General features: G+C 47.5%; 2 protein-coding genes across 2 annotated transcripts in view; one reads left to right on the top strand and one right to left on the bottom strand.

Annotated features, from left to right (window-relative positions):
- MLH3 (mutL homolog 3) overlaps positions 1-5,611 on the top strand; it is a 26,545-nt gene extending 20,934 nt beyond the window's left edge. Inside the window, exons 11-12 of the mRNA XM_082275053.1 lie at positions 578-729; positions 5,434-5,611. Of these exons, the coding sequence (XP_082131179.1) occupies positions 578-729; positions 5,434-5,583 (302 nt within the window). The 3' untranslated portion in view covers positions 5,584-5,611. The remainder of the gene's footprint in view (positions 1-577; positions 730-5,433) is intronic.
- Positions 5,573-14,881, bottom strand: EIF2B2 (eukaryotic translation initiation factor 2B subunit beta). Its single transcript, XM_082275057.1, has 8 exons — positions 14,685-14,881; positions 10,837-10,957; positions 9,863-10,014; positions 9,625-9,788; positions 9,460-9,555; positions 9,249-9,386; positions 5,881-5,947; positions 5,573-5,808 (listed from the first exon to the last, which is right to left on the bottom strand). Exons 1-8 carry the CDS (start codon positions 14,845-14,847, stop codon positions 5,651-5,653), a joined length of 1,059 nt encoding a protein of 352 aa, XP_082131183.1. The 5' UTR covers positions 14,848-14,881; the 3' UTR covers positions 5,573-5,650.

Genomic DNA, 14,881 nt, shown 5'->3' with positions numbered 1-14,881 from the left:
GACGCACTGGATACCTTTGCTGCAATTGTACTTTTGCTGGCTGTCACGTCCGTCCTTGTGCTTTTATGGAGGGTTGGGCTCCCTCCAGGCATACCTGCCCTTGAGCTATCTATTGTTATGTGTGGAAATTTAGTTAGGACCACAATATATACAGAGGTCCCTTGGCGTGGGCACTGTGGCATACATTTTTGCAAATGTGTGCAAACAAAACCCTGTTTTTAACATAAACTGTTAGACAGGGCCAGTTTGGTTGTTTTGCAGGTTAGCTAGTAAGTGTGCTGGGAATTATTTTGTTCCTTTGTGATGTTATTAAATAAGGAATTTTATAAAGAAAGTTTGTACACAACATGAGGTGGGAATGTCATCTGAACCAGGGAAATCCCCATAGACCTTTGTTTATGACAACCAAGTCCGACTAGATCCTGAATTTTACACATCAAGGTCTCCAAATTATGTACAGAATTACATTTACCCTACTTAAACTGGGGGCCATTTCTTTGTGGAGTTCGTCTATAGCATGTGGTGAAGGAAGAGTTACCCATAGGTCTGATATGAATTTCATCTTGTTTTTTTGCAGGCGCCGTGAAGTTTAATGATCCTCTGACTATAGATGAGTGTCGACACTTGGTGCGCTGTCTGGCACAGTGTTCCCTACCCTTCCAGTGTGCACATGGAAGACCGGCCATCCTGCCCCTCGCAGATCTACTGCACCTGCAATCAGAGGACCAGGTATTCCAACAGCCACCCACCATTCTCCCAACACCCAAGGGGGCTACACATTGCACCTTGCTGCTCAAATATTTTGTTCTAGGATGAAAATGATCTCAGCAGGCCTAAAGCTTTGTATCTGGAGCCAATCAAAAAGTCTAGCCCAACACTCATATTACTCAAACACACCAAAACCAACTAGACCAGGTGCTGACCTCCATCTAAAAACCAGGAAGGCATATTGATGCATAGCAAGGGCACAGACCAACAAAGGGTGGAGCCACACATAGAGATGAGGAGTTGCAGACAAATGCATTGAAGGTGAAGCAACACAGAAAAGACGCTATAGAGACAACAAAACAGTAGTGGTGGGGGTCTTAAAAGAGGAGGAGGAACTCTGATGATCACATAGGGTCAGGTAATAATAGAAATAAGGAAGTGTGCTGTGTTGGGGTTTGTAGGCCTGCACCTGTCACACTGGCCCAATCATTGTACAATTAGGCCAACCAGAGACTAATAGGATTTTTATACTTATGCGGGCCATACATGGGTCAAACTCTAAACACACATTTTCTTTTGAAAATCAGAAATTTTGGGTGTTTTGTGATCTGATGGTGCCACCATTGATTTTGAAATTCGACCAACTAAGCCTTCATTTTCACCTCATGTTGCTACAGAAAATAATTTTCATTGCCGGGAATTTTTCTTTTTTTGAGCTAATGTGCATTTCTTTTCCAATTCTATTTCTCGCACGATTCTCCAGTAGTTGATTATAAATGTCCAACATGCCTAATCACTCAAATTTGATGGCTGCACAAAAATCGTCTGTTGCTGCGGCTGTCTAATTGTGCGAAATTAGAACGAAAATTCTTATATGTGTTTTTTAAAAGAAAATTATTTCGGGATTCGACCCATGTAAGTCTGGCTTTACTGTAAAATTATTTTCTTGGAGATTATGGAGACAAGTATTCAGAAGCAGATGTGTTATACTGCCACTTTCAGAAGGGTTGGACCCTAGCTAACAGACGTAAGCCAGTTCCCAGTATAACCCCCCCTCTACCCATTACGTCTTGTAAGAAAGCAATACACAAGGCCATGACTTGTGTGTTGTTTATGAAGCAATGCTCATAAACGCGCCTATCGCATTTATGACATTTTTGTTGAAGCACTGAAAAAGCTTTATTGGAGGAATTCTAAGGTATACTAACCACCATAAGGTTCAATAGCATCTGAGAATGCACCATGGATTATAATCACTGCAAGATCACAATACATATATATGCATTGCCGGTTTGAAGTGGTTTACCGGGGTATGGCTGAAGTTATCTTTTTTTTTTGCCATAGATTCTCTTTCTCATAAAAGCGATCTGAGCAGCTGATTAGCCCCTGGATCCATCCCTTTTAGAAGCAGAGGGAGGGGTCATCCCCCTCCTCCCGCCCGGTGTTTCTTGGGCTTACAGTACTTACTGGCGAGCCCAGGAATTGATCTGATGGTTTGCACATGGCTGGTCACAGAGGTAAGGAGAGACCAGATTGTCTCTCCTGACCACTATCATCTAGGACAGGGGTCTCCAAACTATGGCCCTCCAGTTGTTCAGGAACTACAATTCCCATCATGTCTAGTTATGTCTGTGAATGTCAGAGTTTTGCAATGCCTCATGGGACGTGTAGTTCCGCAACAGCTGGAGGGCCGTAGTTTGGAGATCCCTGTGTTCAGTGAGAATTACCTACCCGTGAGAAAAACCTACCCTCGTCACTTCCGGTTCACGGCAGTCTGTGTAACGCGAGCAGTTACATTAAAACAGCTGTGCTGCACTATGAGTCATCTCCGCTCCTGTCCCGGTCACTTCCCTGCTCTTGGCTACTAAATATAAAAGCGGCGGCGGCTGTATGAAAAGATAAATCACGGAGCCGCCAGCCGCTTTTATAATTTACTAGCCAAGATCAGGGAAGTGACCGGGACAGGAGCGGAGATGACTCATAGTGCAGCACAGCTATTTTATGTCACCGCCGCGTCAGTAGGTTTTTTTTTAACGGACACCGAGATCGTTTCAGACTAGTGCGCATGCGCACTAGTCTGATCCTCAGCTCTTCCATTAGGTATCCGGGGCTGTGAGCATGCGCACTGCTGCGCTGCTCAGCTGTTCCTGGCCGGAAGTGAGGAGGGGTAGGTTTTTCTCACGGGGTAGGTAATTCTCACGTTACACCCTGATCTAGGAGGATCAGAGTGACGTCATGACATCACTTCCAGTGTAGGGCAAAAGTAAATAATGTTTTAAAAAAAAAAAAGCATGAGATCAATTCTTAGATCTGATGCTTTTAAAGTTAAAGGATAGATTTAGAGTCTTATAGACCCCAGATCTCTTCATAAAGAGGACCTGTCATCCCTTATATATATCACAAGTGATGTTAACATTCCTTGTGATAGGAATAAAAGTGATAAATAAATAGACAGTGTAAAAATAAAACAAAAATAATATTAATATAAAAGAGCGCCATCACTCCAAAGTGAATGCATACATAAGCCATGCATGCATGTGTAAACTGTGTTTGCACCACACATGTGAGGTATCATAGCAAACATTATAGCGGGAGCAATAATTCTAGCCCTGGACCTCCTATGAAACCTGTAAACATTTTTAAATCCTCACCAAGAGATTTTTAAGTAGCATAGTTTGTCACCATTACACAAGCATGTTAGGTATCCAAAATGAAAACCAAATTTGTGCAGCGTTACTCAAAATACAAAAATACTGTGTTTTAAATGTAATCAATTGATAAACAATGCTATAAAATATATCCAATAATGTTATAAATACATTAATCAATTCATTTAACAAAGTGCTAACGTGTCTATTCACAATAATCCATATATATATATATATATAAAATTTTTATTTTTTTGCATTAAAATTCAAAATTAAAAAAAAAAAATAATTTTATTCTCTGGGGTCTTGCTAAAAAAAAAAAAAAAAAAAACTACATATACAAATATATATATATGTAGGTTTGCGGGTTCTAAGTAATTTTCTAGAAAAAAGAAAAAAAAATACTTTACAACAAAAAAGCTTCAGAAAAGGCCTGGTCTTCAAGTGGATAATTTTGTGTGGGAAACAACTCATGCTGCTAAATTCCTACCCACGAAAGGAACAGGAGTCTCAGGGTACGGGAAACCCAGGAGGACCTTTGAAAGACACACTGCTGAATATAGTAGTAAAAGAAGGAATAGGGGCAGCTGAAGAAGATGCCAGACACAAGAAGGTAGCCAAAACAGCCAAACTGGGTGTGCTGAACACCCAAATCCCGAAGAAGCAAACTACCCAAGAACCTGTCTTGATGTACATGCAGCATGCCAGTCATAGAAGTGATGGCACACTTTCATGCAGAAGGCCTATCAGAGTTGTTTCTCAGCCCTGCAGCCTGAATGGGAGTTAGCCTGGCCATACATTATGCTTTTTTTCTTTCAACCAGGGGATTGAACTTAAAAAAAAAAGTGCCAATTCCACCATGCAAACATTTGAGGTGGATGGGGAAATCACTTCCGCTGTGCTATTGTATTCTGCCAGCAGGGTGCCTTCCCCAGTAGAAGAATAGAATAATCAGTATTGCTAGCCAACAAGCTGGTTGTGCCCAAGTCAAATGATAGATCCAGTTAGCTCATACATAGATTGAAATTCAGCCAGTGCTCACATTTATATAGACGTGATCCCGCAACTTCCACCTGCACAGGGCACACCACTTCTGCTGTGATTATTCACAGCAGAAGCTGATCTGTGGGGACTGGGCATTCGATGTCCGTCGGCTCCCGCCAATAGTTGGGCAAAGACTCGCAATGGAGCTCTGCCTATGTAAACAAGGCAGAGTTCCGCTCTGGGTGGGTGGTGATTTTGTGGTCCTTCAAAGCAAAAATCTATCCCTTAGTAAAGCACACATAGTAAACACAAACACTGGCTAGGCGCACAGTTAACCCTTTGATTGCCCCTGTTAGTGTCATTAGTACAGTGATAGCGCATATTTGTTAAGCACTGGATCACTGGATTAGCGTTACTGGTTCCCACACAGTGACTTAGTGTCCAATTTATCCGCCGCAATATCGCAGTCCCACTATAGGTCGCAGATCCCCGCCATTACTGGTATAAAAATAAATAAAAAGAAAATTGCATTATATATCCCATAGTTTGTAGACACTACAACGTTCACATAAACCAATCAAAATATGCTTATTTGGGATTTTTTTTGTAAAAACACGTAGCACAATACATATTGGCCAAAATATATGAAAAAAATAGATTTTTATTTTTTTTATTGGATATGTTTTATAGCAGAAAGTAAAACCGCATTGGTGATCAATTACCACCAAAAGAGAGATGTATTTGTGGGAAAAAAAAATGTATTGGGGTACAGAGTCGCATGGGTGCGCAATTGTCAGCTAAAGTAACGCAGTGCCGTATCTCAAAAAGTGGCCTAGTCATGAAGGGGGGGGGGGGGGGGGGTAAATCTTCTGGAGAAGAAGTGGTTAATATAAAGGCTGGCTTAGGATTTTCCTGTTTCGGCATTGCCCCAATCCCCTGTAGCCAAAAGTATAACCCGCCTGTTCCTGATATCCTGTGTCCCTCAATGTATGATGCACTGTACCATTTGGGAACCCAGAGACAAGCCAGCAGCAGGTGGATTGGGCACCAGATCCCAGGATCTGCTTTAACTGCTCTCACTTTCTACCATCAGGTTTCTTCAAAGCCCAACCTAAGCCGTCTGCGACGCCACTACAAGGCCTGGCGGCTCTTTGACGCAGGGTCGTCTTGTTCCATGGAGCAGCCAATCAGAGCAGAGACTCATCCAGATACACAACACTCGCAGGCTGAAGTGGAGCGTTAAATACACAATACAATATTTATTTCTAGAATTCAGTCTTCATGTGTTTATTAGTGCATATACAGCGGTATCACAGGTCGTTGTCTGCAGGGTGGTAGAGTTCACTCATCAGACGGTAAATGTACGATGGAGCGTTCCCTCCGATGTTGGTTATGAACAGTGTGATCAGCTCGGCAGGGACATGGTCAAAGATGGGACAGTGAGCACTGACTTTGGACAGAATCTCACCTGCAAAGAGAAGATGCGTTATTCTCAATATACACAGCGCACAACTGGGGAGCAGAGAAGAGCGCCCCCTACCTTGTGAGAATGGAAGAACTTCCTGTGGAGACACAAACTTGTGGAAGGAGTCTTCCTCATTGGGGAACTGAGGATGGGAAAAGAAGGTACTGTCGTCACCATTATTCATCACCTACCGACAGGGTGGGAGGAGCCACACTGACACAGAGGGTGAGGGAGGAGATAAACTGACAAAGGGTGAGGGAGGGGGCCAGACAAATTGACACAGAAGATAAAGGGAGAAGCCACATACAGCAAGGGAGGAGATAAACTGACTGAGGGAGGGGCCACATACAGCAAGGGAGGAGAGAACCTGACTGAGGGAGGGACCACATACAGCAAGGGAGGAGATAACCTGACTGAGGGAGGGGCCACATACAGCAAGGGAGGAGATAACCTGACTGAGGGAGGGGCCACAAAGCATGTGAGAAGCCACATACAACAAGGGAGGAGATAAACTGACTGAGGGAGGGGCCACAAAGCATGTGAGAAGCCACATACAACAAGGGAGGAGATAAACTGACTGAGGGAGGGGCCACATACAGCAAGGGAGGAGAGAACCTGAATGAGGGAGGGGCCACATAAAGCATGGGAGAAGCCACATACAGCAAGGGAGGGGCTACATAAAGCATGGGAGAAGCCACATACAGCAAGGGAGGAGATAAACTGAGTGAGGGGCCACAAAGCATGTGAGAAGCCACATACAGCAAGGGAGGAGATAAACTGAATGAGGGAGGGGCCACATAAAGCATGGGAGAAGCCACATACAGCAAGGGAGGGGCTACATAAAGCATGGGAGAAGCCACATACAGCAAGGGAGGAGATAAACTGAGTGAGGGGCCACAAAGCATGTGAGAAGCCACATACAGCAAGGGAGGAGATAAACTGAATGAGGGAGGGGCCACATAAAGCATGGGAGAAGCCACATACAGCAAGGGAGGGGCTACATAAAGCATGGGAGAAGCCACATACAGCAAGGGAGGAGATAAACTGAGTGAGGGGCCACAAAGCATGTGAGAAGCCACATACAGCAAGGGAGGAGATAAACTGAATGAGGGAGGGGCCATAAAGCATGTGAGAAGCCACATACAGCAAGGGAGGAGATAAACTGAATGAGGGAGGGGCCACATAAAGCATGGGAGAAGCCACATACAGCAAGGGAGGGGCTACATAAAGCATGGGAGAAGCCACATACAGCAAGGGAGGAGATAAACTAACTGAGGGAGTGGCCACAAAGCATGGGAGAAGCCACATACAGTAAGGGATGAGATAAACTGACTGAGGGAGGGGCCACATACAGCAAGTGATGAGATAACCTGACTGAGGGAGGGGCCACATATAGCAAGGGAGGAGATAAACTGACTGAGGGACCACAAAGCATGTGAGAAGCCACATACAGCAAGGGAGCGGCCACAAAGCATGGGAGAAGCCACATACAGCAAGTGAGGAGATAAACTGACTGAGGGAGGGGCCACAAAGCAAGGGAGGAGATAAACTGAATGAGGGAGGGGCCACATAAAGCATGGGAGAAGCCACATACAGCAAGGGAGGGGCTACATAAAGCATGGGAGAAGCCACATACAGCAAGGGAGGAGATAAACTGAGTGAGGGGCCACAAAGCATGTGAGAAGCCACATACAGCAAGGGAGGAGATAAACTGAATGAGGGAGGGGCCACATAAAGCATGGGAGAAGCCACATACAGCAAGGGAGGGGCTACATAAAGCATGGGAGAAGCCACATACAGCAAGGGAGGAGATAAACTGAGTGAGGGGCCACAAAGCATGTGAGAAGCCACATACAGCAAGGGAGGAGATAAACTGAATGAGGGAGGGGCCATAAAGCATGTGAGAAGCCACATACAGCAAGGGAGGAGATAAACTGAATGAGGGAGGGGCCACATAAAGCATGGGAGAAGCCACATACAGCAAGGGAGGGGCTACATAAAGCATGGGAGAAGCCACATACAGCAAGGGAGGAGATAAACTAACTGAGGGAGTGGCCACAAAGCATGGGAGAAGCCACATACAGTAAGGGATGAGATAAACTGACTGAGGGAGGGGCCACATACAGCAAGTGATGAGATAACCTGACTGAGGGAGGGGCCACATATAGCAAGGGAGGAGATAAACTGACTGAGGGACCACAAAGCATGTGAGAAGCCACATACAGCAAGGGAGCGGCCACAAAGCATGGGAGAAGCCACATACAGCAAGTGAGGAGATAAACTGACTGAGGGAGGGGCCACAAAGCAAGGGAGGAGAGAACCTGACTGAGGGAGGGGCCACATGCAGCAAGGGAGGAGATAAACCGACTGAGGGAGGGGCCACAAAGCATGTGAGAAGCCACATACAACAAGGGAGGAGATAAACTGACTGAGGGAGGGGCCACATAAAGCATGGGAGAAGCCACATACAGCAAGTGAGGGGCACCGTAAAGCAGGGGAGAAGCCACATACAGCAAGGGAGGAGATAAACTGACTGAGGGAGGGGGCCACATACAGCAAGGGAGGAGATAAACTGAGTGAGGGGCCACAAAGCATGTGAGAAGCCACATACAGCAAGGGAGGAGATAAACTGAGTGAGGGGCCACAAAGCATGTGAGAAGCCACATACAGCAAGGGAGGAGATAAACTGAGTGAGGGGCCACAAAGCATGTGAGAAGCCACATACAGCAAGGGAGGAGATAAACTGAATGAGGGAGGGGCCACATACAGCAAGGGAGGGGCTACATAAAGCATGGGAGGAGATAAACTAACTGAGGGAGTGGCCACAAAGCATGGGAGAAGCCACATACAGTAAGGGATGAGATAAACTGACTGAGGGAGGGGCCACATACAGCAAGTGATGAGATAACCTGACTGAGGGAGGGGCCACATACAGCAAGTGAGATAACCTGACTGAGGGAGGGGCCACATACAGCAAGGGAGGAGATAAACTGACTGAGGGAGGGGCCACAAAGCATGTGAGAAGCCACATACAGCAAGGGAGGGGCCACATAAAGCAAGGGAGAATCCACATACAGCAAGGGAGGGGCCACATAAAGCATGGGAGAAGCCACATACAGCAAGGGAGGGGCCACATAAAGCATGGGAGAAGCCACATAAAGCATGGGAGAAGCCACATACAGCAAGGGAGGGGCCACATAAAGCATGGGAGAAGCCACATACAGCAAGGGATGAGAAATTGACTGAGGGAGAAGCCACATACAGCAAGTGAGGAGATAAACTGAATGAGGGAGGGGCCACAAAGCATGGGAGGTGCAAAAATTGACACACTTGGTGAGGGAGGAGCCCACAAACAGACACCCAAAAGGAAAGGACAAGCCAAGAGAGGGGGAGTTACAGTAACTATCATTATTACCACCAACATTCCCCTGCCCAGGATGTACCTGTGGTGACAGTTTGAACATGGGCGCACACACTATGAGCGGAGTGGAGTGATGCTTTGCGGCCAGAGCCAATGCGTGCGTCCCGGACAATGCGCGTAGGGAGCCATTAGCCAGGATGGTCTTGGTGCCTATAATAACCTGAGAGAGAGGGGATATCATCACCTGCCACACACAGATCTGGCTGGACAGACATCAGCCCTCCCCCACTCACTTTATTCACACGGGACATGACTGCGAAGATGGCAGCATCTGTGATGACTGTAGTCTCTATATTCGCTTTGGCTAAACTGACCGCCATTTCGTGGCCCTAAAAACAGGAAGTGTCAGCAGTGGGAAGTAGATGAACTACCTTGAATGTAGAGTCCCCTCTACTTACCTGACAGAAGGGGGCGCACTCAGCCACTATAACATGGAACGTTCTCTTACGAGCAGCCTCCTGCAGAAAACGCAGCACAGTCCGTGAGCTCCCGATCGTCATGATTACCTCGTTGGAATGGATGTGTTCCTTGGCCTGGGCTTCAATGTTGTCGGTGGTGCCCTCTGCCGGGAGACATTGACCAATCAGAAACAGACATAGTGGAGAAAGATGTTCACACGCTGCGGCAGATTATTACCTAGTTCGACGAGCAGCTCGTTTACAACTTCGATCACATTGGCTTTCAGTGGTTGGAAGAAAGTGCTGAAGTCCTCACTGAGTCCCTCCTCCACCATCACCAGCTTGTGGAGAGATTCCTGCTGGTCATTCTCCTCACTGCAGCCTCGCAACCTGCGCACAAGATGGACACCCATTAAGTGGCATGCAGCAAATTAACCGAATGACTTAATCACTAAAAGACCATGGCCATATGTCTGTCTCTGACCCTTCTCTGAGTATACAGTGGGTTGTGATATGTATAACATTTAGTCCACAACACAGTGCAGGAAATCTAAAGGGGCACAAAGGTTGATTGCAGGGGGGGGGGGGGGGTCCAGGTGTCAGCAAGAGGCAGAGAAACAGCAGTACACTGAACTTCCCAGTGCAAAGCTGTGCAGGGGGCCATGTCAGCCATTGGAGAACAGGCAGGCTATGCTCCCAGTACATCCAGAAAACTGACCACGCTGGGATTAATGTGCTCCTGCGCCTAGTGTGGTCAGTTTGAAATACAAAACGCAGGGAGACTGACAGGCTCACTAGGTATTTCACACAAAGGAAGCAATAAAAAAAAAAAAAAAAAGTTAGTTCTTAACAGCAGTACATGGTGTATCAGCCATATATCAAGAATATGAAATGTTGCTGTAACAAACACTTTAGGCCCATACTGATAACTATGAGGCTACAGTAGGAGCCCTCCCCCCACCCCAAGGAAAAACTCAGTGACATCCATCAATATCCCCCCTGTACAGGATCATACAGCCTAGCTCACTTCCTGAAATGTTCTGAAAGAATACGAAGCCATCATGCTAAACCCATGGTTTAACTTCCTTCTCTGGAACAGACTGGGACAAACCTAGAGATCAGGAGTTAAGACTTCACTGGTTCCTGCTCGGTCCTCACAGTACAGAGGCGCACAGAGTGAGTGTGGTGGGAGGTATGATGGAGGCTCCTCACCTGCCATACTCTTCACGGATGAGTTTCAGAACTCGGCGCACCATGTTCCCTACAGTGGTCTCCGAAGGCTGTGCAGCAGTCATCCTCTTCCCTTCCCTCCGGATAATGTCCATCAGCTCTCCTAGAGGAATGAGAGACGTTACACAAGTGGAGACCAAACTGCCCACTGTACACCCCAATCCTGGGAGTGACCCCTATCACCAATACACATTCCAGGGGCAATCCCATCATCTACAAGGAGGACTCCACACCATCTGTCCCCAATGCAAGCGTGACTTGACCTCATCCTAGGGAGTGACCCTGCTTGTCCCCTCTCATCACCGGGGTGATCTGCTGTCCCTCTCCCCCATTATCTGCCCTCATATTGCTGGTGACTTTGCAGTCTATCCTTTTTCTGGGGTGATCCCCCCATCCTCTTTCGTCGTGGCCCTTGTCCCAGAGATGACCCCAACAGTTTGTCCTCATCCTGGGGTTGACCCTTGCCACTGTCCACTTTCATCCTGGAGGTGACCCCCACTGTCCTCCCTCGTCATGGGGATGACATTCCAACTGTCCTTGTTCTGGAGGTGCCCTCATTGTCCTCCATCGTCATGGAGGTGACCCATGATGAGCCTGCCATCCATCCTTTCCCCGGAGGGGACCACATCTTCCTCAGTCATCATAGGAGTTACATTACAACTGTCCTCGTTCTGGAGGTGACCCACTATCCACCTGCATTACAGGGGTTCCCCTGCCATCCTCTCTTGTCATGGGGGTGACTAGCCATCTGCCCTCCTCCCAGCGATGACCCAAACCATTTGTCCTCATCCTGGGGTTGACCCTTGCCATTGTCTACCTTCATCCTGGAGGTGACCCCACCGTCCTCCCTCGTCATGGGTGTGACATTCTAACTGTCCTGGTTGTGGAGGGGACCTAATTTTCCTCCCTCATCATGGAGGTGACCCACTATCCTCCTGCATTAGAGGGGGTCCCCTCCTCTCCTTTATTACAGGGGTGCCCATAATGTCCACATTCATCCCGCTAGTAGGCCTGCGGTCCATCTTTTTCCCGAGGGTGACCACATCTTCCTCAATCATCATGGGGGGTGACATTCCAACTGTCCTCATTCTGGAGGGGACATCATTGTCCTCCCTAGTCATGGAGGTAACCCACTATCCACCCGCATTACAGGGGCGCCCCCTAATGTCCACATTCATCCCGATGGTAAACATCAATCCTTTTCCAGTTGGTGACCACATCTTTCTCCCTCATCATGGGGGTGACATTCCAACATTGTGGAGGTGACCCACTATCCACCTGCATTACAGAGGTTCCCCTGCCATCCTCTCTCATCATGGGGGTGACTAGTCCAAGAGATAACCCAAACCGTTTGTCCTCATCCTGGGGTTGATCCTTGCCACTGTCTACCCTCATCCTGGAGCTGACCCAACCATTGTCCCTCATCATGGGGGGGTGACATTCCAACTATCCTCATTCTGGAGGGGACCTCATTGTCCTCCCTCATCGTGGAGATCACTCCCTATGGACCCCAATACAGGGGATCCCCTTATTACAAGGGTGTCCCCCTAATGTCCACATTCATCCTGACGTTGACCATCCATCCTTTTCCCTGAGGTGATCACATCTTCCTCCCTCATCATGGGGCTGACATTCCAACTGTCCTGGTTCTGGAGGTGACCCACTATCCACCCGCATTACAGGGGTTCCCCTGCCATCCTCTCGTCATGTGTGCCTGGCCATCTGCCCTCCTCCCAGAGATGACCCAAACCATTTGTCCTCATCCTGGAGGTGACATTCCAACTGTCCTGGTTGTGGAGGGAACCTCATTGTCCTCCCTCATCATGGAAGTGACCCACTATCCACCTGCATTACAGTGGTTCCCCTCCTCTTCATTAGAGGGGTGCCCCATAACGTCCACATTCATCCCAATGGTGACCCCTCCATCCTTTTCCTGGAGGTGACCACATCTTCCTCCCTCATCATGGGGGTGACCCATCATCCACCCTTATTACAGGGGTGCATCCCCCACCCAATGACCAATCTTATCCTGAGGGTGACCCCTACTGTCTACTTTTAATTGGAGGGGGGTGACCTGCCATCTACTTTTATTACAGGGGTGCACCACCACCACCCCCCACTAGGGTTACCAACTCATCCCTTTAAACCAGGACACACATTAACCACTTGCCGACCGGTCACGTTGACCATACTGCGGCAAAGTGGCTTGATTCTGTCCAGCGACGTAGACCTACGTCGCTGGACTCCTCCCCCTGTAGGCGGCGCGCGCTCCTGCTGTTTTCAGTCACAGCGGGAGTCGGGCCAGGGGAGGAGCAGCCGCGCCGCTGCTCTTCCCCGATCGTCGGGGAATCGAGTTTGGAGATCCGCCCGCTTGTGTAAACAGAGCGGGCGGATCTCCTAAGTGACAAGGAGTGACAGATTGCAGGGATCAGCATAGCTGAACATGCAATCTGTCCTTGTGTCACTCAGTCACCTCCCCCCCACACACGTTAGTAAGCACCAGGCATACATTAACCCCTCCCTCTCTAATAAAATGAACCCCTTCCCTGCCAGTGTCATTTTTACAGTAACAGTGCATATGCATAGCACTGATTACTATAGAAATGTCACTGGTACCCCCAAAAGTGTCAAAAATGTCAGTCAAGGGTCCAATCTGTCCGCCACAATGTCGCAGTCCCGCAAAAAAAAAAAAAAAAAAAACGCAGATCGCCGCCATTACGCGTTAAAAAAACCCCACCAAAAATGACAGAAATCATTCCCTTAGTTAGTAAACGCAATAATTTTTGCGCAAACCAATCAAAATACGCTTTTTGCGATTTTTTTTTTTACCAAACCTAGGTAGCAGAAAACAAATTGTCCTAAAATGTTAAAAAAAATTTGATTTTTACATTTTTTTGGGGGGGAATTTCATATAAAAAATGTGAAAAATATTGTTATTTTTGCAAAATTGATGCTATTTTTTCGTTTATAGCGCAAAAAGTAAAAATCGCACAGGTGATCAAATACCACCAAAAGAAAGCTCTGTTTGTGGGAAAATAAGGACGTCAAATTCATTTAGGTACAGCGCTGCACGACCGCGCAATTGTCTGTTAAAGTCGCACAGTGCCGAATCGCAAAAAGTGGCCTGGACGTAAGACAGCAAAATCCTCCGGTGGTAAAGTGGTTAATTACACAGGTTCTGTGGGTGATTAAGGTGGGAATTAAACTCACTTGGTGCATTATATCAGCTTCAGACCCTGTGTAATTATTGTGTCCTGGATCAAAGGATGAGGTGTTAACATTATCCCCCACCCTATGGGTAACAGAGGTGACCAACAATCTATCCTCATCATTGGGGCAAGTCCATCCACACTCCCCTCATCCACAGGGAGTGACCCCACTGCTTCCCTGTATGGCGAACCTTGGCACCCCAGATGTTTTGGAACTACATTTCCCATGATGCTGCACTACACTGCAGAGTGCATGAGCATCATGGGAAATGTAGTTCCAAAACATCTGGGGTGCCAAGGTTCGCCATCACTACAATAGGGGTAGGGTTGCCACCTCATTAGATTTCTATAGCGCCAGCAGTTTACGCAGCGCTGTACAATGTTAGAATGAGACAATACAATAAAATACAAGAGGATTACGAGGGCCCTGCTCAGAAGAGCTTACAATCTAATGCCTCTCATCCCTTTAATCCAGGACATATATTACACAGGTTCTGTGGCTGATTAAGGTGGTAATATAATGCACTAAGTGAGTTTAATCAGCCTCAGAACCTGTGTAATATATGTCCTGGATTAAAGGGATGAGATGGCAACCCTAACTGGGGTGTGTGGGGGTCTCACCCGCATTGCCCCATCTGGCCTGGGCGATAATACGGCGAAGAAGGCCCACAGTCTCTCTGGCGGTCTCCTCTGAGCTCGGGCGCCCTCCCCCCCTCTTCAGGCCGGTGATGAAAGCTTCAATCCGCTCCGATAACTCCGATTCCTTCTCTGATCCGCCCGGCATGGTGACAGGGTGTACCAAGATGGCAGACGGCGGA

This window comes from Pelophylax lessonae, assembly GCF_965119305.1.
Source record: "Pelophylax lessonae genome assembly, chromosome: 13".
NCBI classification, from domain to species: Eukaryota; Metazoa; Chordata; class Amphibia; order Anura; family Ranidae; genus Pelophylax; species Pelophylax lessonae.
Note: the sequence above shows the minus strand (reverse complement) of the source record. Positions and strands in the feature narration are given on the sequence as shown.